Raw genomic sequence first — 14,456 nt, 5'->3', positions numbered from 1 at the left:
GACCCAGCACAGCGCAGAAAAAGTGACGCCGGTGGTGGAGTGACACGGCTCAGTGAGTTTCTGAAGACGTCCAAGCCCAATGGACCGGTCCCTTGGACCAGCCAGCCGGACGAGGGTCAGGGTAGCCAAGCATGCCAGCAGCACACGGCACAGCGGTGTGGATAATTGCCGACGATCACATTGATATAATTAAGTTATCAACCGCGGCCGGTTGATGGGGCGCACCAATGGTGGCCGCGGCTGGTAGATGGGGCGCACCAATGGCAAAATAGCCCGTTTCGCAGAATCCGATTCGGAGAAAGCCCTTTTTGGCTATTTTTTGAAAGTTCAACGACATATGTGTCTAAATGCAACTTGTACTATGAGACAACTTTTCTTCCTCCTGATCGAGACATGACAGTTTGTCTTCTGACTATTTATGTGAAGTACCGTGATATGTTCTTCAGCTCTCTTCTTTTATCCCCGCATCTACATGAGTTTAACATACTATTGTCTTATTTCATTTTTTAGGTAAAATTTTACACAAAAGTTACTTGTTTGCATAATTACGAGCAGTTTCCTTTATGACAATACGGTACCGTATCGTATGCTAATATCAGGCAGGCTATAAAAACACCTTAATGTTAAGCAACAGAAAGCAAGATTGTTAAAACTAACTTTTAAATTTGGTGATCATTTATTATCATTCATTTCTCTATTGTAAGCTAATTCCTTTCAATATACATATGCTGCTGTGATTTTACAATTCTCCGAAAAAAGCTGTCTCCAAATAGGGATTTCTCCGAAACGGCTTTTCCCAATAGTAGCAGACCGCACCAGTGGTGACCGCGGCCGGTAGATGGGGCGCACCAGTGGTGGCCGTAGCTATTAGATGGAGCGCACCAATGGTGGCCGCGGTTGGTAGATGCGGCGCACCAGTGGTGGCCGCGGTTGGTAGATGCGGCGCACCAATGGTGGCCGCGGTTGGTAGATGCGGCGCACCAGTGGTGGCCGCGGTTGGTAGATGCGGCGCACCAGTGGTGGCCGCGGTTGGTAGATGCGGCGCACCAATGGTGGCCGCGGCTGGTAGATGGGGCGCACCAATGGTGGCCGCGGCTGGTAGATGGGGCGCACCAATGGTGGCTGGCATCGATGGTTTGCGTCTAATTATTCGCCTCTATAATTACAAGCATCACCAATAAATCGGAACTATTTAATCCAGCGTAAGTTTTACTTTGACCATCTCGGCAATCAACCAATTAAAACTTTAAAGGTTTATCGAAAGTGATTGAAAGCTTTGAATTGTTTGTTGTGTTTTGAACAAACATAACTTTAGTTGTTTCATCAGCAAAGTGGTTGAAGTGCTTGCCCCATCTGTATTGAACGTGCAGACTGCAGAGCCCAAGATCTAAACTCATAATTCAACAAATCTTTTAAAAGCTAGAAAGTTATCTTCAGTGCTAACACCACAATTTGATTCTAGCATCAGCGTTTGAACAATTCATTGCAGCATCAACTCAGGTATCGGCTTTGCTCTTCGTGTTTAGGTCATGCTTGACCTGATGTCACAATTATCGCAACGTCACAGACACCTGGCGAATAAACGTGGCATTGTGACGTCAAACATATACGTGATTAGTCACTCATGATGAACAATTAGGGCAGTGCTTCTCAACCCCTGGGTCGCCGTTTCATTTGTTTGGGTCGCTGTAAGCTGTGGTGATAAAAGATAATGTCTCTTGAGCAAAGTTAAAACTGCCCACCACTAATTTAATTTTTCGTAATTCCCACTATACAAGCTACGCCGCAGGTTTCATTCGACGATTTTACCACACGCATCTTGCTGTGAAGTGTACACAACAACACATTAGACCAGGGAAAACCACACCAAACAAATACAATTAATTGCTAAAATTGGACAATTAATTGTTTTAAACTTTATCAAACAAAAAATTAATGCATTTCCCGCAGCCCTTTCAAGGAAAGAAAAAGGGGGCCAAATGGGTGAAGGAATTTTTGATAAACAAGAAGCATAGCTTGACAGAAAAGTTTGCTGATCAAAAGTGGCTTTTGTTTGTGGCATATCTTTCTGATATATTTTCGCAGCTGAATATCATTTGATTATCCCTAAAATTACAAAGGATTTGGAATGAGTGCGTAATCCATTTGCTAATGATGTTGATACCCTGCCTGAAAACTACCAAAGCATTTTTGGATTTCAAGAGGAGTTTATTGACATTCAGTGCGACGGTGCATTGATGAACTGTTTTAAAAAAGAAACCATTGGTCAATTTTGGACAAAAGTCAAGAATGAAAAGGCTGTTGTTGGCACGCACGCAGTAGAAGCTCTCCTGCCATTTGTTACTACCTGCCTGTGTGAGAGCGGGTTTTCTGCGCTTACTCACATCAAAACAAAAGAGAGAAATTGTCTTCAGCCTGAAGATGACATAACATTGGCACTGAGCAAGATAGCTCCAAATTTTGACAAGGCTCACATTAATTAAATTCGACATTTTGTTGTTATGTTTAATCGTGTTATATATAAGTGTGGCTCATTATTTCATGATTACAAAACGTTGTGCGAAACGTAGTTTTGGAAATAGAGTCACCAAATCTTCGCTATTAATTTAACCTTAATATTTGGATCGCCGCAAATAAAGGTTGAGAAGCACTGATTAAGGGGATGAGTTCCTCAAGCAGCGATCACTAGTTGGCAACTTTGATTGTAATTCTCACAGCGATTAATTAGATAATTTTCAATCAAACGGTTTTCGATTGCTTCAACCTTAAACTTGGCCCACGAACAACTCTCCTACCCTTCTGTACAATTGTACATCCATGGGCAACATTCTTCTCCCTGTGTACCTCTGGGCCGAAGTCTACTATTGATCACCTCATCATTGCAAATCTTCCCTGGACTCCACCGAGAAGATAATCGAGTCCACGTTTCTTCATCGACCTCCCCTCATTGCTTGTTCCCCTTACACTCCACATCCCAATTGGAAGGGAGTTTGTCATCTCAGGATTGAAAGAAACTTATGTTTCCACAGCGTCCTCAGTAAAGGTTCCTCCGAACCTCCATGTTTCAAGGCTCAACAGCACAACGGAGCTGGTGGCTCAAAGCGAGTCCGAGGGAATCGAGTTCTTCCTCGCATCTGATGCCAGGTGAGCATCTTGTGTTGAGGCTTCATGTCATCTTGTACGCGGCCTCATTTACATCACGATGTCTTGTATTCAGCGCCATCATCGAACATACCAAGCAGGTGATCTTTTTGGAAGATGATGATGTTGCTGCTATCGTGGATGGAGGTTTGTGGTATGAAAAGGAGGATGTTAAGGAGCCAGTGCATGATGTCTAATCTCACTTTATCTAGGTTTGTCTATCCATCGGATAAAAAGAGGGAAGGACAGTGAGCCATCTTCCCGTGTCATCATGTCCTTGCAGCTCGAGATGCAACAAATAATGAAGGGAAACCATTCGTCGTTCATGCACAAGGTGACGCTCTTGTTCACTGATGCAGCGCATCCTTGTTTCCATCAAACCAAGTTTTTGTGTCTTGGTGGCAAATTTCGTATTTCATGTTTGTTCCACTCCGGATCCCGCTCCTTTGGAGGAGTGTAGGAACTTCTACATTGTAGGTTTGATACAAACGTATCCACTTCATTGCGAGGTCTATTTCGTGTGGGATTGCTTCAGCAGCAGTTGAAATGTATCATTTGGACTACAATATATTGTGGCCATGATTATTTTTCTAAATCCCAGCACTGAACGATGTTTCTGTCATCGGTTTAGATTACCAATCATGTCAGTGCAGTTCATGGTCAATTGAAATTATTGTAAAGTTTAAGTGACTAGGCAGGGAATCGAACGTTGGTCCTTCCAATCGAACGGCGGTTCATGTCGTGTCTTGATGTGCAGGAGATCTTTGAACAACCGGAGTCTGTTGTCAACACCATGAGAGGAAGGATGCTTTGGGATGACAAGAGAGTGGTTCTTGGAGGACTGATGGATCACATTGATGAGATCCGAAGATGTAAGAGGATCATCATCATCGCGTGCGGGACCAGCTACCACTCAGCGCTCGCGGTATGTCGCGGACGACCATCAGCTTCCGTGGTCTCGTTCAATGCTCGCGGCTGTCTCGGCCGCTGTGTGAAGTGTTTCAAACAACTTTTAAATCATTTTCGAATTATGTCACACAACGATTACGTCAGCTCTAACCAACCAATCACTTGCAGACACGTCAGCTGCTGGAGGAACTGACCGAGTTGCCCGTCATGGTTGAGCTAGCCTCAGATTTCCTGGACCGGAAAACCCCCATATTTCGTGACGATGTGTGCTTTTTCATCAGGTAGGTTGCGCTGCGGCAGCGCATCATCACTTTCGATGCAGATTGCGATACGAGCGCATCCGTTAATCGAAAGTAATGATAATCTGAGACGAACGTTTACAGCCAATCAGGGGAGACCGCAGACACACTGATGGCGCTCCAGTACTGCGTGAAGAGAGGCTCCCTCACCGTCGGCATCACCAACACAGTGGGGAGCTCGATATCCCGACTCACCAATTGCGGGGTTCACATCAACGCGGGACCGGAGATTGGCGTCGCGAGCACAAAGGTCAACGTCATGTTCTATCGATTGTGATGTCACTATGTTATTCATTCTTATGATAGAAAAATAAAACATAGTAACCTTAGCGGGTTTAACATACTTTTTTTTTTACACACAAAAATAACATAATTAAAATAAACTCAAACGTTTTCGACAAAAAACCTAGCTAAACTTATAAAAAAGAAATTTTCTTGTGACATTTATCTTGAGTATAAAACATTTAAAGTGCACTAATGTTTTCAACTGAAGTCGCCTACCCCCTTTGCTCTTTCTTGGGATGCTGTGTATAAATTTAGTTGTTTGCGTGACGCAAACCAGACATGCATAGGTATGTCAAACAGACATTTGTTGACAAGGGCCGGGTAGCACTTAAACCCGAACTTAACAACCAAAAGTGCAATTAAAGAGCACATCGCCTCTTGTGAAACGTGCACTGACAATGTCTCGATCGACCAATTTAAAATCATCTCTCGAGGCAGATCTGATTTTCAGACTAAGATCATGGAAGCCCTTAAGAATCAAACGTAACAGTCCATCTCTCAACCGGCAGTTATTCGCCTGTGGCTCATCGTTCCTTTTGTGTGTGTTCTAAATGTTTGTCCAACGCCTGTAGTCTACACCTCACGTGATCTGTTTCCCACCGCATAATTTACTCGCAATCATTCTCGTATCATTTGTTCAGTTTGTACTTTTCAGTCCGGAGTGTCGTTACAGTTGTAGTGCAAAGTCAAATTTATCTTACGATTTTTCATTTTATGTATTGCAGATTTAATTCCTGATGAGGACACACGTACGTGTCGAAAACGTTTGAGTTTATTTTAATTATCTTATATTTTTGTGCGTAAAAAAAGTATGTTAAACCCGCTAAGGTTACTCTGTTTTATTTTTCTATGGTTCAACAAAGCAAACTCTCTACCAAAACTGTATCATTCTTATGATAGTGTGTTGAACAAATGTCATTCAACATTGCATCAACAAGATATCAGAAGTTGGATTCAGGTCAGGCAAATCTATAACCATGGCAACTAACCTTTAGTCCAACCCGGATGTTCCAAGATTTCAATTTTGAAAATTGAATAATTTCTGGCTTCTAATGTTGTGCTTGTGCTAGATAAGTATCAGTAAGTTAGTAGACAAGTTTTGTTGAAGTGCTTAGCTGTGTTCCATTGCGCATGTCATCCAGTGCGTCAACGTAAATTATCCACTGTCAACTTTTCCTATTAAAAGTCCCGGCCCCTGAACATATTTCTCCCCGCAGGCGTATACCAGCCAGTTTGTCGCCCTTGTCATGTTCGCGCTGACCATGTGTGAGGATCGTGTATCCAAGAGGGAAAGATACGCAGAGATCATTGAGGGACTGTCAGAGCTGCCAGGTAACTGACTGGCACATTTACAGTGTAAGAAGTATGGTCATGAAGCGGTGTTGCAGGTCCCAAAGACACCCTTTTAAATTTAAACAAATCAATCATCCCTTGATAATCTCACCTTTCCAACCCAATTATTATTGACGCAATAATGTGGCGGCTTTCCATGGTTTACCTCGCTAGAGCCTGTGGTTACGTTCATTAGGTTAAGTTTGTCTAATTGCATAGCGACCTCTACCGATCTGACCTTAATGTGTTATGTAGCCACTGAATGTCGCCAACCTGTTCAGGTAAAATCAAGGAAGTCCTTATGTTGGACGAGGAGATCCATCGGTTGGCGAAGATTCTCTACAAAAAGAAGTCGATGCTGGTCATGGGGAGAGGCTTCAATTTCGCCACCTGCTTGGAGGGGGCGCTGGTGAGCTGCATGACGGAAATTATTCGATTGTTGCAGGAAGATCTTCTTGTTATCGAATAATGACCCGGCGACCTGGTTTCAGGACATTCTTTGCATAACAACGCGATTCCGTTCATTGAAAACTTTCATGCAACTAAAATATCAGGTGTTAAGGATTCAACTCGCTGAGTGACCTGAATCGATATTATCAACACTGCCACCACGTGGTCTGTAACCCTAACCCTGAATCGATGTTTCCCCAGAAAATTAAGGAGATCACGTACATGCATAGCGAGGGGATACTAGCGGGGGAGCTCAAGCATGGACCACTCGCCCTGATAGATGTGGACATGCCCGTCATCATTGTCATATCGAAGGACCACGTCTACTCGAAAGTACAGAACGCGCTCCAGCAAGTCGTCGCCCGACACGTGAGTGCACTCTTCGTACCGCGTCACCTCTATGACGTCAGCACCTCATGACAATGTGACTTCACTTTTGCAGGGCAGGCCCATCGTGATTTGCGAGGATGACGACAATGAAAGCGCCAAGTTTGCGTCAGACGTGCTGAGGGTGCCCCACACGGTGGATTGCCTCCAGGGGGTCCTCACTGTCATTCCCCTCCAATTGCTCTCCCTGCACATCGCTGAACTGAAAGGGCTTGACGTAAGTATGACACATGTATGACGTAAGTATGACGTAGAAACTTCCGCCGAAGTTTTGACATGCTGTGTACCGCCAGCATGCGGTCAACTCCCAATGCAGATAGAAATCATTTTGTACTTTTCATTGGGCAGAAGGCAATCGCCGAGGGACTTGCTTCTTATGTTGAGTTAAATGGAGAAGTTATTGTTATGTTCAAATTCATATATTTGTGAGTAATTTTGAAAGATATCTCGCAGAGTAACTGAGACTCTTGGTACTTTGTCGTCTGCGACTGCGTGATGATGATGTCCTGCCATGATGTGGTAGTTGCCTGGTACGATCGGCCATGCGCTGCCATGATATGATAGTTGCCTGGTACGATCGGCCATGCCCTGCCATGATATGATAGTTGCCTGGTACGATCGGCCATGCCCTGCCATGATGTGGTAGTTGCCTGGTACGATCGGCCATGCCCTGCCATGATATGATAGTTGCCTGGTACGATCGGCCATGCTCTGCCATGATATGATAGTTGCCTGGTACGATCGGCCATGCCCTGCCATGATATGATAGTTGCCTGGTACGATCGGCCATGCCCTGCCATGATATGATAGTTGCCTGGTACGATCGGCCATGCGCTGCCATGATATGATAGTTGCCTGGTACGATCGGCCATGCCCTGCCATGATATGATAGTTGCCTGGTACGATCGGCCATGCGCTGCCATGATGTGGTAGTCGCCTGGTACGATCGGCCATGCACTGCAATCAGGGCCTCTGAGAGAAATTTTTACTAGAGGTACGAAGAGTCATTCCGGGCCCCCTTCTCACTCCGGGCCCCCTTTGTCTTGGGCAAAACGCGTGATGTTTGCTTAGGCGTATTACACACCATACAACATTTCACTGCAAAATTGGACGTCTGTGCGCAATAATAGTATCAGGCTGCAATAAAACTATTGTTTTATGTTGTGCATATCATGTGATCTGTCCCTCCCCAATTTGTGTATCCTGCATTGAATTCGTGAGTCAGTTGTTGATGGTGCTGTTGAGAGGTGTCGTTTGTACAGCTTTAATGTAAAATTTTCAAATTTACTTATTTATTTCTCTTAAATGTAGCCTATAATTATTCCTGATCAGGACACTATGTGGTGTCGAAAAACGTTGGATTTATTTTTTTTGTCTTGTTTTTTGTGTGTTTAATAAAAAATGTTAAATCTGTTAACGTTACTCAGTGTTACATATATCTGGTACAAGTCAAGCTTTCTACCAAGGCTCAAACATAACATCTTGTTAAAACATAATCCAATTATAATCATCTGACCACTAACCTTTCGTCATTAACTTTTGCATTCACCACATACCTAGCACAGGTGAACGCCTGAACGGAGTCACTTTTTTTAACTCCGACTCCGCTCCTGCTCTGAAAGTATTGACTCCGGCTCCTGCTCCAACTCCGATATTCATTTTGAAGTGAAATAAGCGTGAAACTACCTTTTTCAAATAGTTTTAAAAAAACAACAAAAAAAACACATGGCTTTTTGCCCGGGTTTTTCTCAAACCTAGTTTTCCCCCCTCTGGACAGGAGAACAACCAACTTGTATGATTTAATTTAAGGTGCTTTTAACAGAACGCTTTTCCTTCCGCCCCGTTAGCTCAGTGGTTACGCGTCCGGCTCAAGATCACGCGGTGCAAGTTCGACACTCGGGGTGTGCGCTTGAGCAACGCACGTTAAGGACTGCTCTCCATTCAGCGACACCTGGTGAATGGAATAATTCCCTGGCAACAGCACTTCAACAATCGGAAAACTTCACTCTGCCAATCTCGGTAACCTGCCCTGCGTCAAGAGCCTCTAGAACAGGGGTTCTTAACCTTTTTTCCCTTATTACCCATTTCTGTCCAGATCAAAGTCCGATTACCCAAAATCTAATTTTATCTATTTTGCCGTATTAAAAATATAGAACAGCGTTATTCAACAAAAATAACATTTAATGCAAAGAACGACATCAATAGTGTCAGTGAGACATTTGTTCTTGTTTTTTTTGTGTACAATCGATGCAATATTGGGTGCGATTTTGGATACTGCACAACTCAAATCTGACTCCAGATCTAACAGCTTGTTTCGGGATTTTGATTTCAAAAAGCAACAACACTTGAAATTGCTGATTCACAGAGATAAGTAGAATATATATAGGCTACATGGTCAACAATGTTAGTGATTTTTGGATATGCTTTCCCCAGAATTTTTCCAAGCTTTCATCTTCAAAAGAATATAGCTCGCTCGTCTCAACACTAACTCTAAATGTACACTTAGCTATACTACTTCAAACAGCAACGCAGCCATCAAGCTTGCTCATAAAACAACTGTAACTGAACTGATTATTATACAAGAAAAATCTTATTATTATGTCACAAAAATAAAATACATAAAACCGGCGACAAAACTGATGAGAAAATAAATTACTTGAGGAAGTGTCATAGTACCTGATCACCTTTACCAGTTAGTTTTTCTCACTTTTGAATAAATTACTATGACGAAACAATTTTAAAAATGATAAAATATCACTGTGCTTGTTTGGTTGTTTTGAAGGGACTCAAAACATCAAAAAAAGTGTAAGTAATAAAGCAACTTTACCACTTACAGCTGTGACATTGTTTGTTACATCTAATTCTATATATTCTGGTTCAGCTGATTACCCACCTGCTATCTTCAAATTACCCACATGTGGGTAATTACCCATAGGTTAAGAACCACTGCTCTAGAAGTAAGTAATACGAAACTATACCAGAAATAACCAATCAAGGCTTTGTCAGTCCGAGGATAAACATTCAAAACCAACCAACCATTTTTGCACGTAAAGCATTAAATCACCATTTTGGGCCTCTAATTTGCTCGCAATATTCTCAACTTTCCGGCCCTTTTGCTAGACTACGGGCCCCCAGGATTAAAGAATAACAACTTTTTTGCTTGAATTTAGTCGCTTAGGATGGTTTTAACTAAACATTTTTGCGCGTAAACAATAAAATCACAATTTCGGGCCCCCCAACAAACACAGTTCTGGGCCCTCAAAGGTACGCCGTACCCCCCTCTCATAGGCCTTGACTGCCATGATGTGGTGGTCGCCTGGTACGAATGACCATGCGCTGCCATGATGTGGTGGTCGCCTGGTACGAATGGCCATTGGCCATGCACTGCCATGATGTGGTGGTCGCCTGGTACGATCGGCAATGCGCTGCCATGATGTGGTGGTCGCCTGGTACGAATGACCATGCGCTGTCATGATGTGGTGGTCGCCTGGTACGATCGGCCATGCGCTGCCATGATGTGGTGGTCTCCTGGTACGATCGGCCATGCGCTGCTATGATGTGGTGGTCGCCTGGTACGATCGGTCATGGCCAGGATTTACGAACTTGATTATTTTCTCTTCCAGGTGGATTGTCCGAGGAATCTGGCCAAGTCCGTCACTGTTGAGTAGACACAGACACCACGTGACCATCATTCTATGCTTTTAGTCGTCAGAGGTTTTATATTTCGTTGCAGACTACCTTGCTGGTTGTCTGATTTTTATTTATCGTTCTGCTTCTTAATCGTCGTCGTGAAGCACACCTCGATGGCAGGAGCGAGGACTCACAATCTTTAACTCCACAAGTTCCCGCGCTAACCTTCGAACATTGTGACGTCATCAGTCGGCATTCGCCTGTTCATTCCATTGTCTTGTTGCTTGTTTCTATACCTGCGAGGTGCATTCCAACCCCACCCCTGAGAACCTTGTATTCTCCACAATTCCTATCGACCATATTGCAACCGTCCAACCCACAAAGTGAACTCTCCAACATCGAACGACGACCGCTTCATCAACTGAAAGTCGAGTCCAAGTTCCCATGGCAACAACAAAAGTAATTTGTTCTATTTCTTCATCATGCCAATGACTCTGCATGACGTCACAAGAGTCGTTGCAGGATTGTTACGCGGTGCTTTATTTATTTGAGGAAGTCGCTTGTACATGATGATGAAACGCCAGAAGCACAGGCGGCGAGTTGTCGATAACTTCTGGAAGCTTTTCATGGTTCACTGAAGTTGCTACGATTTAACTGTCGTTGGCGTCGCATCTATGTTTATGTCGCAATAATTGTCGCTTATTTCACTTTGCTATTTGTAAATTTTGTTTTTCTGACGTGTCGCGATAAGCAGCAACGTCATAGTGACGTCAACGGTGCAGTAATTTGTATTTTGTTTACTGATTACTTTTTAGCGAAGGGTTGTCATGTAAAGGATTGAAATGTTTTTCCGTCTACCAACGTCTTATTAGCGCAAATGTTCCAACGTAGCAGATGTAGGTTATTTATTAGGGTGTCCCACTTTTAGGCGACTTTTCAGGAAAATTAGGTTCGGGTCAAATTCTGACTGGATTTTTGTCACTGATTTCAAAAATGACGTTATTTTTTCATTATGACGTCATCTTGATGCGCCACCTAGCGGATTTTTTGCTATTTTGGCCTTATCACGAATATGGTAAGAGCTAGAGAGTTGGAACTTGCGCCAAAATGACCGGAAGGGACGATTTCCTATTGTCAATACAATAGGAAACGCTAACTGCAACAGAAAAGGAGTTATTTTGAAAAAACATGTTTTTGGACAAAAATTGGGAAACATGGCAATTTTGCTACAGTGACGTTTTTATTTCGATTAAGTTGCTGTGCTGCGCCACATTGTTTAACAATTAAGTACAGTGGTACCTGGTAGTAGTCTACTAGCATATTGTATTTAGAATTAATTACCTCAGCATTGATTTTTACATGCATATTGCAATTACTAATACTAGCTAACTTTAAACCTTTGATCATTTCGTTCAAAGATCTATCAAACAAAACCACCATTCAACAACACAACACAGTTCAATGGGATTATTTATCACACCATACTGTGCAAAGCAGCACAAATGCGCAAGTTTTGTTTTGGCCAAATCATCTTGGTCATCTCGAATCAAGCCGTTCACAACCCGTTTCAGTCTTCCAATGAAGCGCTCTGTTGTTGTTGTTGTTGTCGATCATACGCCAAAACACTGATGGAGATGAAAAACATGCAATGGATGGAGCCATCTTACTTTCTTCGGAGAAAAAATCACGTAAGTTGCCACACTTCAAAAGCGTCTGCTCGATATCAACGTTCTTGGAAAATTTTTCTGTCTTACCGCATTAGCAGCAAAATGTGGAGCTTCAGCGTGGGAACTTAAAGCAACGTTTTTAGGGCTCAACCATTGGGATGCTTGCTTAACGATGTATCAGAACAGCGTTGAATACTGGTTCATCAACATACTTATCTGCAAGTAATTAATTTCTTGTGAACAGTACAATTGAGGGACCTTCAGCAGCGAAAGGTTTAAGATGAATGACTAAAGTTGCTGGCAAATGAACACAAACAATGAAAGAAACCATACGTTGAAGTTTAGGGATATCCTGAGGCCCAACACAATACCCAAAAATCAGCATTCTTAAGTAACCACTCGCTGTTGTTATCCAACGCGCATGGGACACGCCTTCTTGACGATAAAAAAGTAGGGGTTTCAAATTTCCTGGAACATCCATCAATAAATGAGCTGCCAGAGCAAGAAGACACATATGGTCGCTCCGAACAGATGAATCTTTAGCTTCTTTCTTGTCAGAAAACCATAAGATCTTGGCTTTTAAATGATTTGCGGCTATATCTGTGATGGAAACTTTACAATCTTGTCGGATTTTCAGATGTTGGGGCTTAGGTTTTGGTATTTTCTTAAATCTGTTCATCAAACCACCATCTGCCAGACAAAATTTATGAATCTTGTTTGCAAAATATCCCAAACAAAAATGATGCAACATTGCATCATTTTTATTTTAGGATGTACTGTTTATGACATAACAATCGAAATAAAAGCGTCACTATATTCTATTGTTAAGCTACTACCACTGTACTTAATTGTTAAACAAGGTGGCGCAGCTTAACAATCGAAATAAAAGCATCACTGTAGCAAAACCCAAGCAAAATTGCCGTGTTTCGCTTTTTTTGTCCAAAAATGACCAAAAACATGTTTTTTCAATATAACTCCTTTTCTGTTGCAGTTAGCGTTTCCTATTGTATTGACAACAAATAGGAAATCGTCCCTTCCGGTCATTTTGGCCCAAGTTCCAACTCTCTCGCTCATACCATATTCGTGATAAGGCCAAAATAGCAAAAATCCGCTAGCTGGCACATCAAGATGACGTCATAATGAAAAAATAACGTCATTTTTGAAATCAGTGACGAAAATCCAGTCAGAATTTGACCCGAACCTAATTTTCCTGAAAAGTCGCCTAAAAGTGGGACACCCTACTATTTATATTCTAGCAAATGTTTATACAAATAAAGGTATATTAGTGAGCTGCTTGCCATTGACTGGTAGGTGTTGAGCATCACGTGCCAAGCCGAATGGCCAACGTTCGATTCCTGCATCGGGCGACTACAACCCAGCAATGTTCCCTCGCTTCTGAAAATGACGACAGATTGGGATTGCCAGCAATGTCCTTCACCAGCGGCAGACATCGACTGAAATATTTACAAACTTTTTAAGACATCGAGATGAATCGTCTAAGACAGTGGTTCCCAACCTGGGGTTCGCGGACCCCTTGGGGGTCCGCGAGAAAGCATCTGGGAGTCCGTGATTACCTTGATGAATTTTGGAAAAAAAAAACTTTGTTCTATATGCACGGATGGAGCACCAGTTATGCTCGGGAACAAATCTGGATTTGCTGCTTTAGTAAAAAACGAAGCTCCTCGCGTGGTTGTTACTCATTGCTTCTTGCACAGGTACGCCTTAGCAGCAAAGACTTTAGCCTACCAACAAGTCTCAAAGAAATTCTGACGAATTGCGTGAAAGTCGTTAATTTCATCAAAAGCAGAGCTGTAAACCACCGTACTTTTAAAGCACTCTGTCAAGAAGTAGGGTCAGATTACGGAGTACTTTTGTATCATTCTGAGGTACGTTGGTTATCTAGGGAAGTTTTAAAACGACTGCAACAGCTAAAAAATGAGGTATCAACTCTTTTGAAAGCAATAGGAAGTCCCCTCTCAAAATTGTTCGAGAGTAAAAGTTTTCTATACGGCATGGCCTACTTATCCGATATTTTCGGTCATATTAACAATGTTAATCGTGGCATTCAAGGACCAGGTGTGACAATAATTGATGCAGCTGAAAAACTAAAAGCGTTTTTAGCCAAGTTGCCGGTTTGGAAACGCAGATTGGAAGCAGGTAATTACGCTAACTTTCCAATGTTAGAAGATCTTATCTTGATGAATGAAACTCAAAGAGAATGTACTCATTTGATCTCTATGAGAAAAAATTTTGCGCACACTTGAAACCCTGCAAATCTCATTTCAACATTATTTTAATTTAGAAAATCTGCCGAACGAAGTTGAAACATGGATTCGAAATTCTTTTCTTTTTGACT

The 14,456-nt window shown here is 42.5% G+C and overlaps 1 protein-coding gene across 1 annotated transcript in view; it reads left to right on the top strand.

Annotated features, from left to right (window-relative positions):
- LOC145769544 (glutamine--fructose-6-phosphate aminotransferase [isomerizing] 2-like) overlaps nt 1-13,393 on the top strand; it is a 30,294-nt gene extending 16,901 nt beyond the window's left edge. Inside the window, exons 9-19 of the mRNA XM_082581195.1 lie at nt 3,030-3,144; nt 3,218-3,288; nt 3,354-3,475; nt 3,899-4,066; nt 4,219-4,331; nt 4,434-4,599; nt 5,852-5,966; nt 6,248-6,375; nt 6,618-6,785; nt 6,859-7,020; nt 10,427-13,393. Of these exons, the coding sequence (XP_082437321.1) occupies nt 3,030-3,144; nt 3,218-3,288; nt 3,354-3,475; nt 3,899-4,066; nt 4,219-4,331; nt 4,434-4,599; nt 5,852-5,966; nt 6,248-6,375; nt 6,618-6,785; nt 6,859-7,020; nt 10,427-10,471 (1,373 nt within the window). The 3' untranslated portion in view covers nt 10,472-13,393. The remainder of the gene's footprint in view (nt 1-3,029; nt 3,145-3,217; nt 3,289-3,353; nt 3,476-3,898; nt 4,067-4,218; nt 4,332-4,433; nt 4,600-5,851; nt 5,967-6,247; nt 6,376-6,617; nt 6,786-6,858; nt 7,021-10,426) is intronic.
- Nucleotides 13,394-14,456: the final 1,063 nt, after the last annotated feature.

Source organism: Aplidium turbinatum, chromosome 4, assembly GCF_918807975.1.
Source record: "Aplidium turbinatum chromosome 4, kaAplTurb1.1, whole genome shotgun sequence".
NCBI classification, from domain to species: Eukaryota; Metazoa; Chordata; class Ascidiacea; order Aplousobranchia; family Polyclinidae; genus Aplidium; species Aplidium turbinatum.
This window is presented reverse-complemented; position numbering and strand designations above follow the sequence as displayed.